At 31.3% G+C, this 22,279-nt stretch overlaps 1 protein-coding gene and 1 long non-coding RNA gene across 2 annotated transcripts; one reads left to right on the forward strand and one right to left on the reverse strand.

Annotated features, from left to right (window-relative positions):
• Positions 1-412: 412 nt before the first annotated feature.
• LOC127118774 (probable protein phosphatase 2C 10) lies at positions 413-4,688 on the reverse strand. Its single transcript, XM_051049031.1, has 5 exons — positions 4,335-4,688; positions 3,159-3,398; positions 2,564-2,840; positions 1,253-1,407; positions 413-931 (listed from the first exon to the last, which is right to left on the reverse strand). Exons 1-5 carry the CDS (start codon positions 4,371-4,373, stop codon positions 791-793), a joined length of 852 nt encoding a protein of 283 aa, XP_050904988.1. The 5' UTR covers positions 4,374-4,688; the 3' UTR covers positions 413-790.
• A 10,379-nt stretch (positions 4,689-15,067) lies between these two features.
• Positions 15,068-17,125, forward strand: LOC127121286 (uncharacterized). Its single transcript, XR_007803379.1, has 5 exons — positions 15,068-15,291; positions 15,456-15,548; positions 15,712-15,784; positions 15,870-15,979; positions 16,051-17,125. It is a non-coding gene; the product is annotated as an uncharacterized LOC127121286 (long non-coding RNA).
• Positions 17,126-22,279: the final 5,154 nt, after the last annotated feature.

Genomic DNA, 22,279 nt, shown 5'->3' on the forward strand with positions numbered 1-22,279 from the left:
AAGTTGAGAAAGCAATGCTTAGCATGTGTAAAGCAACCTTTTATTTATTTAAGCTATGTTCCAATAACTCTCAAAAGAGATGATTCACGTATAAAATGAGAATTTTCAATTGTACCTAATTTTTCCTTGCATGACCACACTCCATTAAAACTATCACTCCTATGTTACAATCAAGTAAATCATATTCTTTGTCAACAAAATTTACTTGACTTTGACAAAAGGAACCATAGATGTGTTGTGACTAAGCTGGCTAAGAATTTGAAAAGTAGTTTGGCTACATGGACCACAAAACTCTACCACAAGAGAGAGAAAATAGCTCAGTCAAAAGCAACAATTTATGCTTATTGTTGATAGTTCATTATTTTGATCAATAATAATAAGAATTAAAGAAAAAGAGGACACTTTGAAAAACTAAGATACAAATGTGAATGGTACCAAAATCTTTAACAAACAAAACATAGCAATTCTACAACCACTAATTAGATGCATATAATCTCATCTACATATAGTTTACCTTCTCTCTTATGTAGACTCCTAATATTCACACTAGAAATAAAGTAATCAAATCAAACAATCTCAAACAAACAAACTCAAAGGTTGACACACCCTTTTTCCCTAAATGAATTTAGTCAAAACTAACTCCAACCAAGTATGTAGTATATGATGTTTTTGTTGCAGTCCATGAATTGGCATGCCATGTAGAGAGATATATATTTATATCTATATACCTTTATTTTAGTGCTATAAACTTTATCACTCAGCAAGAAACCTGTGATTTAAATATATATTATCAACTCCTAAATCTAACCACAACACAAGATATATCATCTTTACTGTCTCTTTTTAATGCTTCAGCTGTTAAATTCTTAGCTGCTTTCAGTGGATCTCTCATCTTCCTAGCAATATCAACTGCCTCTTGATTACTCATTACCTGATTTTAACACATGCAAACGAAAAAAGTTCACCCTTTTTAAATACTTTAAACGAAAATACAATGAAAATGACAATATCCGCATTTTTCTCCTTTAAAATGTAAGGGGTCAGTCAATTTAGTCCTTCAAATTATTGAAATAGTAATTTAGTCCCTTAAATTGAATTTTTCAAATTTAGCATCATAATTTTAAGGGACTAATTTGTTATTTAGTAAATTTGAGGGACTAAATTGCTCGACCCTTACAATTTCGAGGAACGAAATGTTAATTTACTCATTTTAGTGAAGTAATAACAAGTGTTTGGGTTGCAATGATTATACCTTCCAAAGTCCATCACTTGCAAGGATTAGAATATCAATATCAACATCTACTTCGGTCCTCTGTACATCGGGGTCAGACCGCAAATGAGACTTGAGGCTTTTGTCTCCAAATGCACGAGAAACAGCCAGTTGTCCGTTTACTCTAGGTACATCACCTGGGATATATCAGAGAACATCACCAATGTTATTGTGGTATTAAAAGAAAATAATAACATTTAGAAGTTTTATTTTGATACATTGTCATGTAAAAAAAATTACTTTGTAATGAAATCAGTTACACTATAAGTATGTAAGAAACAACATTACAATATGGATCAATTGCTTCTTCGTTAATCATTTAAGAAAGCCCAATGTGATTTGACTGCACAAAAACAACTAAAGCTCATAGTTCTGGTTGAACTCTTCGGAAATCAGTATATGGACACAGATGAGTTACTGCCGACAGTATTGTAGAACAAACCACCATTGCTCCTTGATAGACCATTTAATACAAAATATTGTAAAATAGCAGCTATAACAGTGTTGCATAGTGGAATTTGAAGAGAGTGATATTTTCCGCGATCCGCATTTGATAACACTAAGCCAAGTATGACATGGCTTGTGGAAAATGAGAAACAATTATATCATCTCCCTGATTACACGGACTGCTTACAACCATAGTTTAAGTTCCCACTAGGTAATGTCACCTACGTAGATAAAAAACGCTAATATTCTACCATGAATCATATCTATTGATTAAACCATGAATTTCAAATCCTTCTTAATTGTTAAGTTTATAGTTTTTTCTTGGTTTCTCTAAATTACTATCCTCTGTACCAGCACCTTTACATATCTTCAGCACACATTCAAATACTATCTTAAGGTGAGTTTGTACCGTCTTTTCCAATCCACAATAGGTGTTATCTCAATTTTTCCTCAGATATGTTCATTGAACAACATGAGAGAAATTTCATCATTTGAATTCAATTTCAATTATGATTTACAAAATGAAAGCACGTGAATTCATACAAATATGTACTCATTATAAGGCAGCATTACAACAAAAAATATAATATTGCTCGCACAAGCTCATAAAAGATATTTAGACACATGAATCATTGAATTTTATTGGTCTTATTCTGGTGTGAAAGAAAAATTCAGCTGTTATAAGAGAAAATTATTATTGACATTAAAAAAGAACAAATAATACAGTTTCTTTACGCAAAATGGTAGAGCTACATACTGAACAAGAAAGAAAAGATCCAAACAAAAAATGAAAATCTGAAAGTAGACAGATAAGAAACAGGAACAATGGGAGCTTTTTTTAAGTACCTGGAATGTTGGAGACAAAACCACCTTTATTTTCAATGCTGCCGCGTTCAGTGTTAGGCTCATGATCTGTAGTCAATTGCACTGCTTGACCTTTTCTTGAAAGAACGGCTCGTGAATCTCCTAGATTAGCCGTCCATAACAGTTGACCATTGATTAGTATGGCAGTTACAGCTGTTGATCCGCCACGCCCCAAATCAGAACTATGTGAAAGAATTGCCTTATCTGTGCTCAGATACGCTTTTGAGATAGATGCAGCAGGGTCCTCCCAAAATTCATCCTATGATAAAATTCAGAAGTATAAGAATTCATAATTTCCAACATAAATTCTGATCAACCCAGTATAGAATATTTACAACAATTTTTCACAGAATAATTACGAAATTCAGTCCCTGCAATTGTGAACTTGTATAAACCTGATCCTCCACTTTATAAATATTCTTAAATAGTGTCTGACTTTTCAAAGCGCTAATCGGTCCTTCCTCTGTTAAGGACTATTTTAGAATTTCGATAAATTGGAGGGTCAGGTGATAAAAGGGCGGAATTTTATGGATTGAATTGGGTGTTTACTCGTTTATCATAATTTTCAGAGTGATACCTCTTTTAAAATGTTGGAAAATAGATGTTTCTGTAAGTAGGAAGGAACACTATCGCCCAAGTGGCCATCATAAATAGCAAACAAACCCAATTCTTTTCCCTGTAACTGCACGAACTTGGCGACATGGTAATCCTCCATCGGATGATTAGCTCTCCCTTTCACTAGGGTGAAACCATACTTTATTGACCCTTGATGATTTTTCCCTTTACCCGTGCTACATGATGATCGCGTGGATACAAGCTATAAAATCAAGCAAAACAAAATAAAAATAAAGTTAAACAAGTTTATTTGAGCATACAAGGATTTAAAAAAAAAGTAATTATTCAACACTCATCCAAAATGGTACAAATGTGTTGCACTCCCAAAATCCAAAGCTATTTCAACTACAATACAATACATTCTTCTATAAACACAAAGATGATCACTGATTCACAAAATGTCAAAAACCTATTTGTACCGCCATAGTGATAGATCTTAAAACACCAGGCGCAAATTTTACAGCAGGAATTACAATAACAGTAAGAATTTAAAACAAAATAATCAGAAACATTAGGATCATGTTTTTTAATTGCATTCTGCAGCCGCATCAGACCGTAATTCCAGTGTGATTTATGATCAAGCGTTAGACCGTATTAGAAACCACATCAGACAATTTCACCCATGTTTTTTCAAGTATTTTCATCAAATCTCAAAATTTTAAAACTCCAAAGCTCAATTTACTTCATATGTAGTGAAAAATCTTAACACGAAGTGTTTTTCAACATTATATTTCCAACACTTCTCTATTAAAATTCACACCGCAACGGCAATTTAAAACCATAATTAGGATCAAGACAAAACATTAAGCATTATGCAAGTAATTAAAATTATTAAACCACCTAGTGAAACACAATAAAGTACAAGAAAATTAGCCAAAATTGATACCAACATACACTATACATGAAATAATATTAATATTGATGATCACATACATAAACATGAATTTCAGAAACAAAACTCAAACTTTCCTCCAAATCATCAACAAAAAAACACAAGTGAGAATTAGAACATGAAGATTCAATTCAATTCAATCCAATCCAATCATCAAACAGGCAGAGAAACACACAGCACACAAATTGAAATTCCCTTCAAATTCAACTAACAAAAAAAAAACACAAAACCCTTTACTCCACATACCTTAGCGAAAGAAGACTTCAAACAGCAAAAATTATCCATGACAAAACCACGGTTGACTTGAACAACTCGATCAGTATTTTTCTTCAACTAATTCTAAACCTAAAACACTTCAATTTAGGGGAATTGGAAATAAAGTTCCCAAAATCAGAAATTAAAAACCCTAAAACCCCTTCATGAAAGGGAACCTACGAAGAAGAATAGAATAAGTTATAATTATAATTTGGGTTAATAAAATAAAATGCGGTACCTTACCGGTCCAATTATAATTAAAAAATAATTAAACTTGGTCCTCTTTGGTTGGATACTTCATGCTCTTTTTCTTTCTTTACTGTTTATTTCCTAGCTGCCTCTTTATTGATATTAATTGGCATTAGGATTAAGATTAGAATTAGGGTTAGGACTAGATAAGATAAACTCAAAGTAAGTTTCTTCCTTTATTTTTTTTCTTTTTTAAAAGTTTATTTAAATAAAAATGTTAGACTACAACTCATAAAAAGTATTAATTGATTTAATTAAATAAATAAAAATAACATTCTTTTACTATTTTTTTGAGGAAGTTTTATTATTATTATTATTATTATTATTATTATTATTATTATTATTATTATTATTTTTTCTTCTTATTGTTAAAAGAAGTTTGACTTTTATTTTAAAAATTTATAAAGTAATACAAACGGATGATGGTGATGAATCGACAATGTAAAATTTTTTACACTGACAGTGTATAGTAATTAATCTCTTTAATTAATGAGTTTAATTGAAATACACTGACAGTGTAAAAGGATTTTACACCGTCAGTTAATTATAGACGTCGGATATTAAAAGAAGTTTGACTTTTATTTTAAAAATCTATAAAGTAATACAAACGGATGATGGTGATGAATCGACGATGTAATTTTTTTTACACTCACAGTGTATAGTAATTAATCTCTAAATTAATATGCATTGATGGTATTAAAATATTTTATACTATTGTATAATTTAAATTAATATTGAATTTTATTTTAATTATATTTAAAATTAATAATTATGGATGATTGTGATAAACTAACGGTGTAAGATTTTTTATATTATCAGAGCATAATAATTAATTTTGGATTTAAAAGAAATTCATTATATTATATTTTATAATTTTTATTAAATTATAAATTTGTTAAGTTTTTTAATAATTTCTCATATTAAATAATATTAAATTTTTATATATTTAAATGTTTTTATATACTAAAATTAAAATATAATGTAATATAAAATTAAATTTCTTAAAAATAATTTGATAAAAATTTGTATGTGTGTTACAGATTTTAAAAATATATCTATTTCAAAAAATATTTTTTATGAAAAAATATTAAAACAGGAAAAGTCATTTCAAACTCATTTTTTATAAATCAAAAGAATATATATATATATATATATATATATATATATATATATATATATATATATATATATATATATATATATATATATATATATATATATATATATATATATATATATATATATATATATATATATATATATATATCATTGAAAAGTAGAATATAGTCAAAAATACACAATCTTTTAAAAAAATTACTTGAAAAATTATTTGTATAAAATTTAAGTAAAATTTAAATATTTTAATATTTAAAAAATATCACAGTAAAATGATGAAATATTTAAAATAAAATTTTGTGAAAAATAATTTAAATGTTATATAAATTTTTTATAACAAAATGATTATAAATTTTATTTTAAAAAAGGCTTAATACATATTTTAGTCTCTTAATTTTTAATTTAATATTTTGTTTTAGTCTGTTAACTAAAAAATATTACAAGTTTGTTCTTTAACTTCACTTATGTTATCCTATTTGACCCCTTCCGTCAATTTATGCTTACTAAAAATATTAAATTTTGATGACGTGACATGACAGTAAAATCATTGGTACAAATTTGAGTCAGCATATAAACTGATATACTATTTAAACTCCAAAAATAAAACCCTCGCAGTTTAAACAGTATATTAGTTTTTAATTACATATGATGACTCAAATTTGTAACAATGACCTTGATGTCACGTCACGTCATCAGAACTTAACGTTTTTTTGTTGTTGTCAAATATTGACGAAAGGAACCAAATAAGATAACATGAATGAGGTTAAGAGACTAACTTGTAACATTTTTTTAGTTAATGGACCAAAGCGATTTGGTGATTAATTATACCTTAAAAAAACTAAAACTTACCTTAAACATGTGTTATACATGTCTTATGTATATATAATCTATGTATAATCTATATAAAATATAAATATTTTGTGAGTGTATTTTAAAAAAATCAACAACATGTGTCATATCTAGAGAGACAATAGGAATGTGTTTTTCAAATAAAAGCAAAGGGATGGAAGAGTTTTTCAAGACACTAAAAATAGAATTGTCAGGTTATTGTTAAAGGAATGCAAAGCTATGAGGAAAGCATTGGACCAAAGTATAAAAATAAGACTTAGAGCACCACAACTTTCTTTGGATTTATCTAACCAACAAGCTAATTCAAACTTGAGTTCTATAACTCGATCTTCAACTTCAAACATTAGGGAATGGAAGAATCGGTAGAAGGTGCGTGAGGAATCAAGGGAAGTAGTTGAAAACGTGTGGAAGATTGGGAAAACCATTTGTGTCTAATTTAAATGATCGAAGCTGGATAACATTCATAAAATCTCTATTGTTGAGGGTAGAGATAAATTAAAGGCGATAAAGGCACATAAGTTGGTATCAATGTGTGTCAGAGGAGTGAAGTTGCAAAGAAGAAGGAAACTCATAACTTGATAAGAGTTAAGAAACTTGATGTTGTTTGCATTTATGAGGCTAAATTAGATTAAGAGGAAAATCTATTGGTGAGATATTGTGGGGGCTCTATGAAATTTCTTTGATGGTAATCTAATTTCATCTATGTATTTTGATGTTTTGTCGCATTTTTGATATTTATGAGTTATCGTTTATTTGTAATTTGATTTTATCATTCATTGCAGTATTGTAGTTTGATCTATCTCTTACGTCCACTTAGGTTGAAAACTCAACTATATGTGCTTTGAATCACAAGTTAGAAGTCTTAAAATAAGATATTTTTCAAGCTTGGTTCGAATCACATATTTGGTTTATTCGAATTAAGAATAAAAAGAAATTTTAAAGTTTGGTGTTGTGAGTGTGATTCAAATAAACTTTATGTCTGATTCGAATCAAAGACTCCTTGATGTGAATCACATATATGGATGATTCAAATCATGACTAAATAAATTATTTTGAAAATCACCTCTTGTTATGTGATTTGAATCCTGTAATTGCTTGATTCGAATAGTGTGATTAGAATCACATGATTAAAATCAAACAATCTATTTCCAAAATTTATCATCTTAATTAAAGTCATCATTTTACCTAATTCAAATCATAATTGTAGGATCTAACTTGAATCAACTACTTAATCTTTCACCTATTTTATGTCTTACCTCTAACATATATATAAATCATTTGTGACATTCTCTTATAAAAAATAATCATAATCTCAATAGTAATTCAATGAGAAACAAAGAGTTCATATTTTCACAAATATAGAAAAAATGTTTTTCTTTCACAAATGTCATGAAAATTGGCTTTTTGTCTTTCTCTATTGCATTCCATACTATATATAATTGTATCAATAATTACAGATAATTATGACTTATAATGACAAATATTCTATTGCGTAATTTATGTAATCTATTATAGGAAAGTAAATAGTTTACAATAAAGATTAAGATCAATTCCTATTAACATCCCCCCTCAAATTGATGCGGCTGGTCAATAAACATTAATTTGCTAACAAGAAACTGATGGCGTGGTCGTAGAACAACTTTGGTAAGAATATCTGCAACTTGAAGTTGAGTACTGACGTGAGGAAGTGCTATAAGTCTTTCATCATAGGCATCACAAATTGAATGACAATCGACTTCGATATGTTTTATGCGTTCATGAAAGACGAGATTCACAACAATCAGGATGGCACTTGTATTGTTGGCATAAAGTGATGTAGGTTCAGTTTGAGGAAATCCAAGTTCAGCCAAAAGACCACGTAACCAAGTAATTTTCGAGCAGGAAGCAGACATTAAGTGATACTTAGATTCAGCAGAGGATTTAGAGACTCTTGCCTGCTTCTTACTTTTCCATGAGATCAACGAAGAACCAAGAAACATGCACCAACCAGTGATAGATCGACGAGTGTCCAGACACCCGACCCAATTTGCATCACTATAAGCACTCAATATGAGAGTTATTCCAATGGGAAAAAATAGACCATGATGAGAGATTCCTTTCAAATAGCGAATTATACAATGAACCGCTGCCAAATGAAGATGTCGAGGAGAATGCATGAACTGACTTACTTGTTGAACAACAAAAGATATGCCAGGATGAGTAATAGTTAAGTAATTAAGGTTGCCCACAAGTTATCGATACAATAAATGATCTGGCAAAAGATCATCATCATCACGGTGATATTTAACATTAACCTCAAGAGAGGTATCCACTGGATTAGCTGATTCAAGACCAACCATAAAAATCAAATATGTGGCATACTTGTGTTGATGGAGGAAGGTTCCCTTGGACGTGGAATGAACCTCAAGACCAAGAAAATAATGTAGATTACCCAAATCTTTCATGTGAAATGAGGTTTGTAACTATTTCTTAAATCGCTGAATGGAAGCATGACCAGAACCAGTAATAATCATATCATCAACATGCAAAAGAAGCATAACAATGTCCGCAGATGTGCTATGAATAAATAAAGAGGAATCATACTGACTATGAGTAAAGGAGAACCCAAGTAGAGTGAAGCGTAATTTCTCATACCATGCTCTAGGTGCCCGTTTCAAACCACATAAGGGGCGTTTATGCTTGCACACGCCTTTAGATGAAGAGAATAAGCCTTGAGTTGGAGTCATATAAATATCTTTTGACAGGTCAACATGAAGAAAAACATTCTTCACATCCATTTGATGAATAGACCACCCACTAGAAGCAACTATAGAGATGATCGTGCGAACAATTGTCATTTTGGCAACCGGTGCAAATGTCTCATCATAATCAATTCCATATTCCTGCTTATTTCCTAAAATAACCTAACGAGCCTTGTAGCGGTTGATGGACCCATCAGAATTCAGTTTCACATAATACACCCATTTGCAACCTATAGGCTTGACATCAGGAGGACATGAGAAAATATCCCATGTGAAATTCTCTTGAAGAGCTTGAAGCTCTTCATTCATTGCTTTTATCCATCGCACATCTTTAATAGCCTGTGAGTAACAAGTAGGAATATATATGCTAGATAGTGTGGCAATCAGAGAAGTATGTGAGGAATCATACATGTCTGGTGAATATTTATCTGGTGCTCGAGATATTCGACCAGAACGTCGTGGTTCAACTGGTACAGGATCAGGTGGCGGTTCAGTGTCAGGAAGGGGTGTGGGAACCTCCTGTATGCATTTTCTGACATATACATGACCTGGTTTATAACGTTCTATAGATTGAGGCATAATAGAAAACTTAGGAAGAGTAATAATATCATTAATGGCAGAAGAAACACAGGGATACATAAACTGATTATCAAAAAATGTCACATTCCTAGAAATGAAAAGACGATAGTTAGTGACATCATAACACATAAATCCCTTATAAGAGTTACTATATCCCATATGTGCACATTGAACTGATTGTGCTCCAAGCTTATGCCTTTCAAATGGAGGTAAGTGAACATAACACACACACACACACACACACACACACACACACACACACACACCAAAAAGTATGTAAAACACTATAATCAGGATGCATTTAAAAAAATGAAAGAAAGGAGAATCAAGATCAATAATCATAGAAGGAAGACGATTGATCAAGAAGACACTGTGGAAAGAGTCTCCGTCCAAAATCGGGATGGTACAAAAGCTTGGAGAAGTAAGGTGTGTGTTACATCAAGAAAATGATGATTCTTACATTCTGCCATGCCATTTTGTTGAGGAGTATTGGGATAAGATCATTGAGACAAAATGCCTTTTTGTTGAAGATATTCCTGAAACTCATGAGACATGTACTCACCACCAGAGTCAGAGCAAAATTTTCTTACACTTGCTTGAAATTGAGTTTCAACATATGTCAAAAATTTCTTAAACATAGAAAACACTTCAGATTTAGAAAGAAGAAAATATATCCAAGTAAAATGACTATAATCATCGATAAATGTGACAAAATATTTATAGTGAACATGAGAAACAACAGGAGACATTCCCCATACATCACTATGAATCATCTCAAAACAAGTGGAAGCACGATGGGCACCAGACAAAAAAGGAAGTGTTTTACTTTTAGCTAATTTGCAAACAAAACATGAAACAAAGGCATTAGTTATAACACTTTTATTTCCCAACAAACCAATTTTACATAAATGAGACAAAATAGCAGAGTTTGGATGACCTAATTTTCCATGCCAATCCTCATAAAATTCAAAATGGTATTACCAGAAAGGGACAAATGATTAGAAATAAACTGTATTGGAAATAATCTTTCCACTTTAGGCCCCTTCGCGATCACCTTCCCCGGCACCTGCTCCTGCACAAGACATCCAATACTAGAAAAGTTAATAATATATTTTTCATCTATCAATTGACCAACAGACAATAAATTGGAAGCAAGTCCAGGTGATACAAGTACATCCGAAAAATCAGAGTTTATGTCACCGACATCAGTGATAGATAAGTTATTACTATCAGCTATTTGATTTTTCTGATTACCCCAATAAGATTACAGATTGTGCAAATATTCTGAGGATCCTGTCATGTGATTGGATGCACCAGAATCACGAAATCATTGGCGAGAAACATTAGAAGACTTACCCTGAATTCCTAATGCCGAAATAACATAAAGTACCATTTATTGAATCAATTCAGGTTGTATAACACCGTTGTTTGATGCACCACTGTTGGAAGGACCAACTATAGAATTTGTAGTTACATGGAATGCTTGCACCGAACATTGTGTTGGTCGTGGAGGACGTGTGGGACACTCGGAGATAATATGTCCCTGCTGCTTGCAATAATTACAAATCTTATTATTGCTATTACGAGCAATATGCCCAAATTGTTTGCAAGAGAAACATTGAACATGTCTCATATCACAACTGTCGCACCTCGAAAAATGGGGATACGACTTCAAAGCGAAGCGCGATCGCACGCTCGCAATGATTGACTGAACAGAGTCGCCACCGAACTTTATTTATTCCTAAAAAGGAAAAGGGAAATATCGATAAAACCCATAAAAGAAAGGATAAGATATGGTCATCGCAACCAATATCAGGGTTCGGGAGTCGGTTACGCAAGGGGAAGGTATTAGCACCCCTCATGTCCGTTGTACTCAACGGGAACCGTTTAGTTAGTTTCGTTTTGAATGTTAGCTTATGTTAGTCTTCTTAAGTTATAATGAGGGAGAGAATAAATAGAAGAGAGAAAAAATGTTTTTTGATTTTTTTGACGAAGGACTAAACCTAAGTTTTTATTAGTGGGCCTGACAAGATTTATAAATCCTGCTCCTACGTATCTCAAAAGAGAAATCAAGGCTTACGTAGTTCTGGGTAGAAAAATGTTTGTTTGTTGGTCGATTTTAGCGAAAGCTATATTGTATTAATCGACAAAAACATCGTTTTACCCAAAACAGATGAGGAGTGGACGCATACCACACATCGAACGGATTTATAGATCTACATTCGGAAAAGCGTCATTTATCTCGACTCAACAATTGTGGCCGAAACATTGTTTTGTATCACTTAAGACAAGATACCTTTTGTTTATGAAAAGGTTTTTTGATTAATCGCACGGCGGCGAGAAAAGAGTTTGATTGGTTGGATGTATTTTGAGTGATGGCGAGAACTTGGATGAGCGAGATATACATCTCGAATCCTAGCCTCAGGAGTGCACAGTATACACCATGTTCCATTTCCATCTTCATTAGCAAAAGTATTTGATAGAGATTAAGTATTTTTAGGTTTGATTGAGAAAGGGTTTGAAGAAACCACATTGACAATTTTAGACGCTGGCGAGAGTTAAGATAGGCGAGGCATCCGCCTCGAATCTTAATCTCAGGAGTGCACAGTATACACCATGTTCCATTTCCATCTTTATTGAAAAAGTGTTAAGGTAAGAATTAAGTATTCTTGAGTTTGAAAGACGAATGTTTGATGAGAACGAGACATGAGCCTCGGATCAAAAATTCAGGGTTTCACTGGAATGCTAGATTCCAATGCCCTTTTTCATTTGAATTATTTAAGAAAATTATTTACTGGACAACGAACACTTGATGAGAATCAAATGTTCAAAGGGTTACGCCAGAATGTTTGATCTCAACGGCCCTTATTTTGTCCAAGTTAATTAATGTGTTTTTAGAAAAAATGAACAATTACTCCAAAACGCGTGGTTTAAGACCGATCATTCAAGGGTTCTTACCGGAATGCTAGATTCCAATAGTCCACTTCTTTTGAGTTATTCAAAAAAATGTTTTAATATTTTAACTTAAATAGTAAAGTGTTTTAATTGGGATAAGAAACAAATTAATCAGATTAAAATATATAACTTGGGGTAGGATCAAAGTTTAAGAAAGTAGTCATAAGTATTTTATTCTATTAATTAGTCAACATCAATACTAGATATTTATTTAATTATTTATTCGTAATATTCTAACAATAATAAATAAAACTACAAAGAAAATGATATTATATAAAAATAATAATTCTATAGTTATTCAAACATTTAGAGAAAATGGCAAGAAATTAAGTTGAAGAAAAATACAATTATATTCTTTTATGTCTAGTAAAATAAAGTGAGAGAATAAGACCAATTTAATATTAGACATATGCATATTATTTATAAAAAAATCTTAAAATAAAACAATTAAATACTTTTTTATGACAACAACAAAAAATAAATTAAACATAACCTTTTTATTTTTTATAACATAATCTAATGATAATAATAAATATATTTAAATTAACTTTTTTTATATTTTTATAACATAATTTAAAATAATGATGAAAATAACTAAATTAAATATATTTTTTTTAAATTCTTATAACAGAATCTAAAAATAATAATCAAACTAACTAAATTAATCCTTATTTAATATTTATTATAACAATCTAAAAATAATGATGAAAACGACTAAATTAATCTTTTTAATATTTTTTATAACATGATCTAAAACTAATGATGAAAATAAATAAATTAAATTTTTTTAAATAATTTTTATAACATAATATAAATTAAAATAAAATAAAAGGTAAAGTTATTTTTTTGAATTTTTATAACATGATCTAGAATTAAATTAAATAAATGATAAACTCTTTTTTTTGGAATATTTTTATGACATGATCTAGAATTAAAAGAAAATAAATGGTAAGCTCTTTTTTGGAATATTTTATGGCATGATTTAAAATTAAAAGTAAATAAATGGCAAACTTGATTTTTTGGAATATTTCATGACATGATTTAAAATTAAAGAAAATAAATGCTAAACTTATTTTTTATGAATTTTTATGACATGATCTAGAAATAAATGGTAAACTTAATTTTTGATTTTTATGATATAATCTAAAATTAAAATAAAATAAATCGTAAACCTCTTTTTTGGAAATTTTCATGATATAATCTAAAATTAAAAGAGAAATAAATGGTAAACCTCTTTTTGTAATTTTTATTAATATGACTTATATGTATTTATCTATTTATTTTTATTTTTAAAAAAATAACAAAAGAATAAGTTGATTTAAATGTTTTAAGAATCAAATAAAATAAAATAAATGGTTAATCGAAAATGCAAGGCTTATGACCGAGTATTCGAGGGTTCCCACCGGAATGCAAGATTCGAATGGTCCTCTTCTTTCATGTTTGTTTAAGAAAAGATTTTTGTAAGTTATAGTAAGAAATTACAAAAGATATAAATAACTTGCCTATTCCTAAGTCTAGGGGTAAAACCGTCAATTCATAATTATGGTTAATATTGAATTAAACTTCTATTTCATGAAAATCCTAATTAAAATCAATTAAATCCTGAACTCATTTTAATATTCTACATCCTAAACTAATTCTGATTATTTCTAAAATCCTAGTCTAGTTAATTTTAATATTTCTAATTAAACCTAATTAAGCTAATCAAAATTAAAGATCCTAATTAATCCGATTAACTCCTAATTACCTATAATATTCTCAATAATATTTCTAATATTTCTTAATATTCTAAAACATTAACGTAATTAACTCCTAATTATGATCCTAAAAAATCTAATATTCTAAACTAATATTATTCTAATTTAAATATAATATTAACCTAATCTAATTTTAAATTTCTAATTGTATCTTAAAACTCCCCCAATTAACCTAACTCCCTAATTAATATTCTAAACTAATTACCTAATATTCCTAATTAAATCTACTATATAATCAGAAATATTCTAAATTTCCAATTAAAAGCTAATTGACAAAGAAAAAAAAAGGGCTTTTGCAATGGACAGGGGGTACCGGCCCATATCTGCAAGGGTGCAGGGAGTAGTCTGTTTGGGCTTTAGTCCAAACCAAGCCCAAACCCCATGAGTTAGTATTCATAATACGATGCCAAAAACGCTTATGCAAATAAGCTATAAAAGCGCTTATGCAAATAAGCTACGAAAACAAATCAAGGTGAAAAGCGCTTATGCAAATAAGCTACGAAAACAAATCAAGGCGAAAATAAATCATGGATTCGCGTTTACAATAACAACATCACGCTTCATATCTGAGCATCGCGCTCATCACTATAGCTCATGGATTCGTGTTCTTGGATTTATTTCGACATCATTCATGGAAGTTCGTAAAACCGAGGCGAGACTCAGATCGAAACGAGAAATGACTCACCGAATTTCCAAGAACAGGTACGATTTCCTTGTCCTTCCTTCGCTTCGTATTCTCCTCTCCGTCCCTGAAAACCTAGGTTTTTTCCTGGTCGCCTCCAAAATTAGGTTTTTTTCTCTATTTTCGAATTCCGGTTTCATGGTGGTCGCCTCCTCTTTTTATACTCACTACCTAGGGTTTTCAGGTTAGCTTATGGAGATCGAAACAGGTATCTCTGCGAAACCCTTTTGGTGTTCAGAATTTGGTCTTCCCTATTTGATGCTTGGATCCGGAGAAGGTAACACAAAACTAACTTTCTTCTTTGAATTTTGTCTCAACTCTCTTTTGGGATATTTTTTGAAATCTTACCGTTACCAATTACTTTGTTCACTGTAGTGAAAACTTAGTGAAAGCATGAGTAACTTCGGTTTACAGACTTCTTCTTCTACTTTGTGATACAGGCTATAGCACAACGTTTCTGAATCATCACAGCAAGAGATATACAACTTTAAAAGTAATGTGCTTTGAAAAAAGGTATATACTGTCACTAAAATGGATAAACTTCTCTGATAAAAATGGATTGAAGTTGAGTTCTTCTGTTTTGCGTTTTCTTATGTAGGTGTTTTTGTTATGGAAATCCTAGGGTGGAGTTCTAGTGTGGATGAAGTTCTTAGATCCGCTTCTGGTTCGGTTGAGGATGTGAAACTGTTTTGCTGTGATCAAACTCAGGTTTGAGAAGAAGTTCTTTTTGGGTGCGGTTGGTTTTCTTGATTTCAATTGATTTTGTTCATACCGTGCAGGTTAACCATTTGCCTTGGAAGTTATGTTAGAGGCTGCTATGGAGTTTTCGGTTTTGTATGGAGGTTAACCAACCAATTAGTAAGGGCAGATTCAGGTTGTGGCTTTGAATCGTGCTGTTGGAGGTTAGGTGGATATCATTTGGGTTGAAATTCGTTGGACAGTTGGAAGTTCGGTTGGAATTTGTTATGGTTCTATTCTGAATTCAGTTGAAATTTGGAAATTCGGTTAGATGTTGGTTTTTACTAAAGTTCTATTAGTGAAGTGATTTAGAAAATGCTGTTAGATAGTGAATTATTCTTTTGTGCAGTTAGTAAAAATGTTGTTATGAATATTGTTAATTCTGTTAGATGTTGAATGTTGTTAGTTCAATTGATTATAATGCTTTTAATCGAAACTGATGGAAATATGTTATATTAGCTAATGTGAAGTGAAAAATCAGAATTGAAATGAACATTGTATTTCTTACCAATTCCTGTTATGGAACGAAAGGCGTCGCCGTCATAGCTTATTGGAGAACTGTTTTGGAGTTGTTATAAGTTTAGGATGGGATTACTTGATGTCTTGTTATTTGTTGGCTGCTGCAGCTTGGATTAATGTGAATATGCCTGGGACTTGGATTAATGTGAATATGCCTGGGACTGATACAGGTTATTGACCGTTGATGTTTGTGCAGGATCCTTTGGTTTGCAACTTGCAGGTGTGATGCATAATTGGTTAATTACTGCAGAATTTTGGACATATTTGCTTCAGGAATGAATAGAAAGTCTGAAGGTTATTGGTTAGCTTGGGAATTTCGGCTTGGATGCGGCTACGAAGCGCATTGGATGGCGGGGCTGTTTTGGAATTCTTATGGAGTGCTATGGCCTTGATGATGTTGATTCGCCACGGTTAAAAAAATCATATGTAATGGATTGAGATATATAGAATGTATTGAAATGGTTGGGTAGTGACTATCGTAATTTATGGAAATGTGGTAATGGTTGTATAATGTTATGGTTTTGTGGTTTATGTGCTTTGAGCGCAAATGTATTTTGGAATTGGAATGAAATTGGTAAATGCAATGGTTATCTAGTGTCGGAAACTTATGACATTTACATAAAAAAAATGGTTGTAACAAACTTGGTTTGAATGAAATGAATTTGTGGTTATAGAAATGGATATGGATTTTTTGAAATAATCTAAAACTCATCTAAATGTCAATTTAAAATAAAAAAAATAATAAAACCAATTAAAATGAAATTAGTCTATAATTTGTTAAAATTACTTTGATATCAATTCTAACATTTATTTAAAAATTAAAATCAATTAGAGTTTGAATCATTAGTAAAAAAAACAATTAAGATTAACTTGAAATTTGGAATTAGATTTACTTTGAAATTAAAATCAAATTGAAAATTAAAAAAGTCAAATAACTAAAATCCATTTTGTAATCAAAAAGCATCATGATCAAAAGCTTAGATAATAACCAATGTTTATCAAAAAAATATGGATTTAGGAATGGATGGTTGCCTTTGGTCATGAATGTATGCAAATGAACTTTAGGCCAAGTGCCAAATAAAAATGAAAAAATGGAAAAAATTCAGGACCAAAATCGGGGTATGACAACAACCTTTGCCTCTACTTTGAGCAACATATGCAACCGCCACAGGCTCAGAAATAACAACTTCGTGGGACATGACTCCTTGAGTAATAAGACATTGCTCTTCCCTTATAAGCTCTCTAACACATGTATCTAAAGAAGGAACGAGGTTCCTATTCAACAAAGCACCCCTGATAACTTCAAATTTTGGGTGAAGTTTCATGAGAAATTGATCTCAACTAATTGTGTTGTTGACCGCTTGAATAGCCGCAACAGAGTTCTTTGGAACATCGACTTGTATAAGAGAAGAGTGTTCTGTCCACAAATTTAGAAAACCAGAATAATATTCTTGAATGAATAAATTACCTTGTTTGTAATTTGCTATCTTCGTCTCTAACTGAAAACACTTGGCAACATTATCTTGATTGTGAATACGCTTCAAATAGTTCCATATTTCTTGAGCAATTGAAAAAGGAGCGCAAATTATTGATCATTTGAGGATCGATAGTGCTGAGGATCCAAGTAATTATTTGAGCATCTTTGGTTTCCCACGCCTTTAATGCAACTTTCTCTGTAGGTGCCTTAGATGCATCGTCTAGGTGACTCCATAATCCCTTACCCTTCACATAATTTTTGAATTGAAATTCCCAAATTGAATAATTTTTACCAGTAAAACGGGCACAAAAAATAATATTTTTGTTTTCCGCAGCCATGATACAAGTAACCCCTTTTTCTATAAATGATACAAGTAATCCTTTTTTTATAAAATAAACTCTGCATGTGAACTATTTTTTTCTTCAAAACATGCAACAAAAAGAGTTAAATAACTTCTCACCAATATAACACTATGTAACAAGAGAGCAGAACAAACTTGAAACAGCATCGACAAGCCAGACAACAACCAATCGAACAAGCTACGCGCTGCAATCACCGAACAACAATTGATTACCGATTCCAACCATAATCTGCTAGCACTGCTCAACAATCAGCAACCGCGAAAAGAACTAGAATCCACCACAACTGAAAACAAAATGAACAAGAATCAACCAAACGAAAACCAAATGAACAAGAATCGATCTGCAGAATCCAGATCACAGAACAACAACAAAAATTGCAATGATGAAATCAAGAGACGGTAACCGAAAAGTCATAATCACAAGCAGCTACAAGGTTTCTATTGCCGGAAGAAATTGTTTCCAAACTAACCAGGGATAGGAACACAATTTGAGAGCGACCAAGAAACAAGGTTTCACATGTTTGATCGAACACATACTGATACCATGTCATGAAAATTGACTTTCTGCCTTTCTCTATTGCATTCCATACTATATATGATCGTATCAATAATTACAAGTGATTACAACTTATAATGATAAATACTCTATTGCCTAATTTATGTAACCTATTATAGGAAAGTAAATAATTTACAATAAAGATTAAGATCAATTCCTATTAACAACAAACACTTTCTCTCTCAAGTAAATCCTATAGAAAAACTTCAGAGAGTGTTGATTGATATATTTTTTTATAAGGAGTTATGTGAGATTCTTATAATAATCAATCATCTCCAACCTTTGTCTAAGAAACCCATTGTTGTGGTACTCAACTCTAAGATTGAGTGTGAGTGATAGCTACAGAGGTACATTAGGAGATTCTAATTATTTTTTGTGTGAAGTTTTTGTATGTATAAGATTGAAGAATCAATTTGTGATTATGGTTTCTTGAGACTGACTTCCAATAAGGAAAAAATCATTTCCTTCTCAAGTGAAGACTTAGGTAGAACCAAGTGAGGTTGTTGCAGACAAAATTGGGAGTTTCTAAGATCATTTAATTGAATAAATTCTCAAACAGGGGACTTCCAATAAGCTGGAGTGAAGACCATTACAAGCATACTTTTGGAACAAAATTTTGGTTCTAGGAAGGAAATTTGCTGAAGGTCGGGAGACGATCTTATGGACTTGAAATTTTTTAGTGATCTACTATAACATAAGGGAAATCAGGATTCAGGTATGTGTTTGCTTAAGTATTATTTGGCTTGAAGTGTTCAGTATTATCTTGTTTTGTCAGTTGTAACAAAAACTCGCGTATATTAATTTTAAAAATAGTGGAAGATCTAACAAATTTCAACGATCCTTCATTGAATATTGGAGTAAGCACTAGCGAGAGTGAACGTGTTAAACCAGTATAAATTTGGTGCACAAATCTCTCTTTCCCTATCTCTTTTAAATTTCATTATAGTTTTGCATGACTTAGGTTTTATCGCTTTTCTAGAATTGCATGTGGCTAATTTTTTATAGCTTATAGTGATTTATGTGTAAGCGTAGGTATGTGATATATTCAATCATTTATATCTTCTTTCTCGATATTTTAATGAAATATACATTTAATGTTAGATTGACCATTCGATTAATAAGATTCAATTTAGATATTGTGTGTAAATTGAATTTATTAAATGATGATCGTTTGAGCATCTTCATTTATCACGTTCATTGTATTCTCTAATATTGTGAGTAAATTGTGAAATCAGTTCAAGCACAATCTTTATAAAATTCTAATGCGCCAATTTTTGTAAAACTCTTATTTCAAAGAAAATGTTATTGAAAATAGTTTTAGGGGACTAGTCTCTTCAACCCCCCGACCATTAGACATCCATATTTCACCCAACAATCGGCCTCAAAGATGGTCATTTGATCATGTCTTGCTACTTTAAAATTGGAGAATGTGGATAAAGACGATCTGGATGGTGCGTTTAATAGAACTTCCTTATTCATAGGTGAAAACTATGTGTTTTTTGGAAAGATAACATGTTGCTCACTTAATGTCAATTGATATAATGTTTTGTGTCATATGAACAAATCTAAGATTAATTAGTTAATATAAGAATATGAGATTTTTAGTATATGTTTCGTTTAGGAACCAGAATTGGATACATTTGATGAACTGATGATCTTAAATCGGTGGTGTTGATCATCGATAAGGCAGCCCATGGTGGACTTGTAAGGTTAACACTCCAACACCCAAGTCAGTTAAAGATTCAAGATGAGAGTAGTAAAAAGTGAAGATCAGAGAATGTACGTTGCTTTTCATGTGAAATTCCTTTTATACCTTTGGCCAAGTGGGGTGGATTTGGGCTGGATTGGGCTCCAACTAACAGTTGACCCAAAAGCTTTGTCGGGAATTGAGAAATTCGGGGAAGCCTTTAGTGATTTTGGGCGGCCTCTATAGATGCCATTTGATGCTTGTAACACTCTGTAGAAGGAATTGTGAGATATAATTAACTAATTTTATGGAGATGGAGAAGGTGGAAGTCGTGTGATTACAAGTTGGTCCATGTGCACACTTTGTAAAATTTTGTATTTACTCCACAGTAACAAACTTAAAGTGTAATTTAAATTCAAGTTGTAAATTCAAATTCAATTTTAAAATTCAGTTGATTGTTAATTTTAGCTTTTATTTGTTTTGTTTTCAAATTGGGGAATGTAGAAACCGAGTATTGGTGTAAGCATGTGCAAGTCCTAATTTCACTTGTAACAAATTCTCAAAGTGTATTGAAAATTCAAATGAAAGTGAAATTCAAATTTAAATTGCATTAGGCTGTTATTAATTTGTTTTTTTTTTTGTTTTTTAATTCAATTTTGGATGATTGGGATAATGCAAACCGTATGATGTATAGGCATGTCCTAGCATGTAATTTTGTATTTGTAACAAGTCAATGGTTGTAATGAAATTCAAAACTCCATCCACATTCTAATTATTTACTTTACTTCAAAATGATTTGAACTTGGTAAAAAAAAGAACAATGAAATTCAAGGCCATTTAAATTCACCACTTGCTTTGATTCAATGTCTTTGACAATTCAAAAATAAATGGCATGATGGTCATTATTATGTATAAATCCTCGAGATCTATTTAAGTTCAAATTGACTTGAATTTTAGAAATTTTGCATTTTGTCAGATGGTGATGATAACATGATGATAATGATAATGTATGAATGGAATGATGCAATGGTGATTAAGAATGAAACCTAAACTCTCATGTGCAAGTTCACGTTTGTCTTTTGTTTTTTTTGTTGGTTATTTTAACTTTTAAATTGACCTTAAATATATATGATGAAAAAATATGCATGATGAACGGTAAATAATGAATGTACATGATGTAACACCTCAAAATTTGCCCTCCTCTCTTGGGACTAGCATATCATGTTGCATATCATTTTTAGGTCATTAGTCATTGCATATTGCATATCATGTGGTTACATTGTGCAAAGTCATCCTCACAAGTCTTGATCAGAAGATGAGGAAGTCAAAGTGCAAGCTAGGGTTTCATTGGACTGGTCATTAATCATCTGAGGATGTGGAGGTCCAAATTAGGGTTTCATGGTTCTCAAAGGATATTGGTCTTCATCTTGATTACAATGATTCATCATCATCATCATGGTTTGGTTTCATCAAGTGTTGGAGTATATTCCTTGAGATTAGGGTTTTGACCACTGGTCAACCCTAATCAGTTGCATTGGGCCAATCAGGGCATGATCAGGAGATGGGGTCTATGATGTATAGGGGGATCAACATGTGATTGTATGAAGCTAATTGAGGCTAGGGTTTCACCCTTGAGCCGTTTCATCAGAGAATTGGGGCTCAGATTGATC

The sequence above is a fragment of the Lathyrus oleraceus genome, chromosome 2, assembly GCF_024323335.1.
Source record: "Lathyrus oleraceus cultivar Zhongwan6 chromosome 2, CAAS_Psat_ZW6_1.0, whole genome shotgun sequence".
Lineage (NCBI taxonomy): Eukaryota > Viridiplantae > Streptophyta > Magnoliopsida > Fabales > Fabaceae > Lathyrus > Lathyrus oleraceus.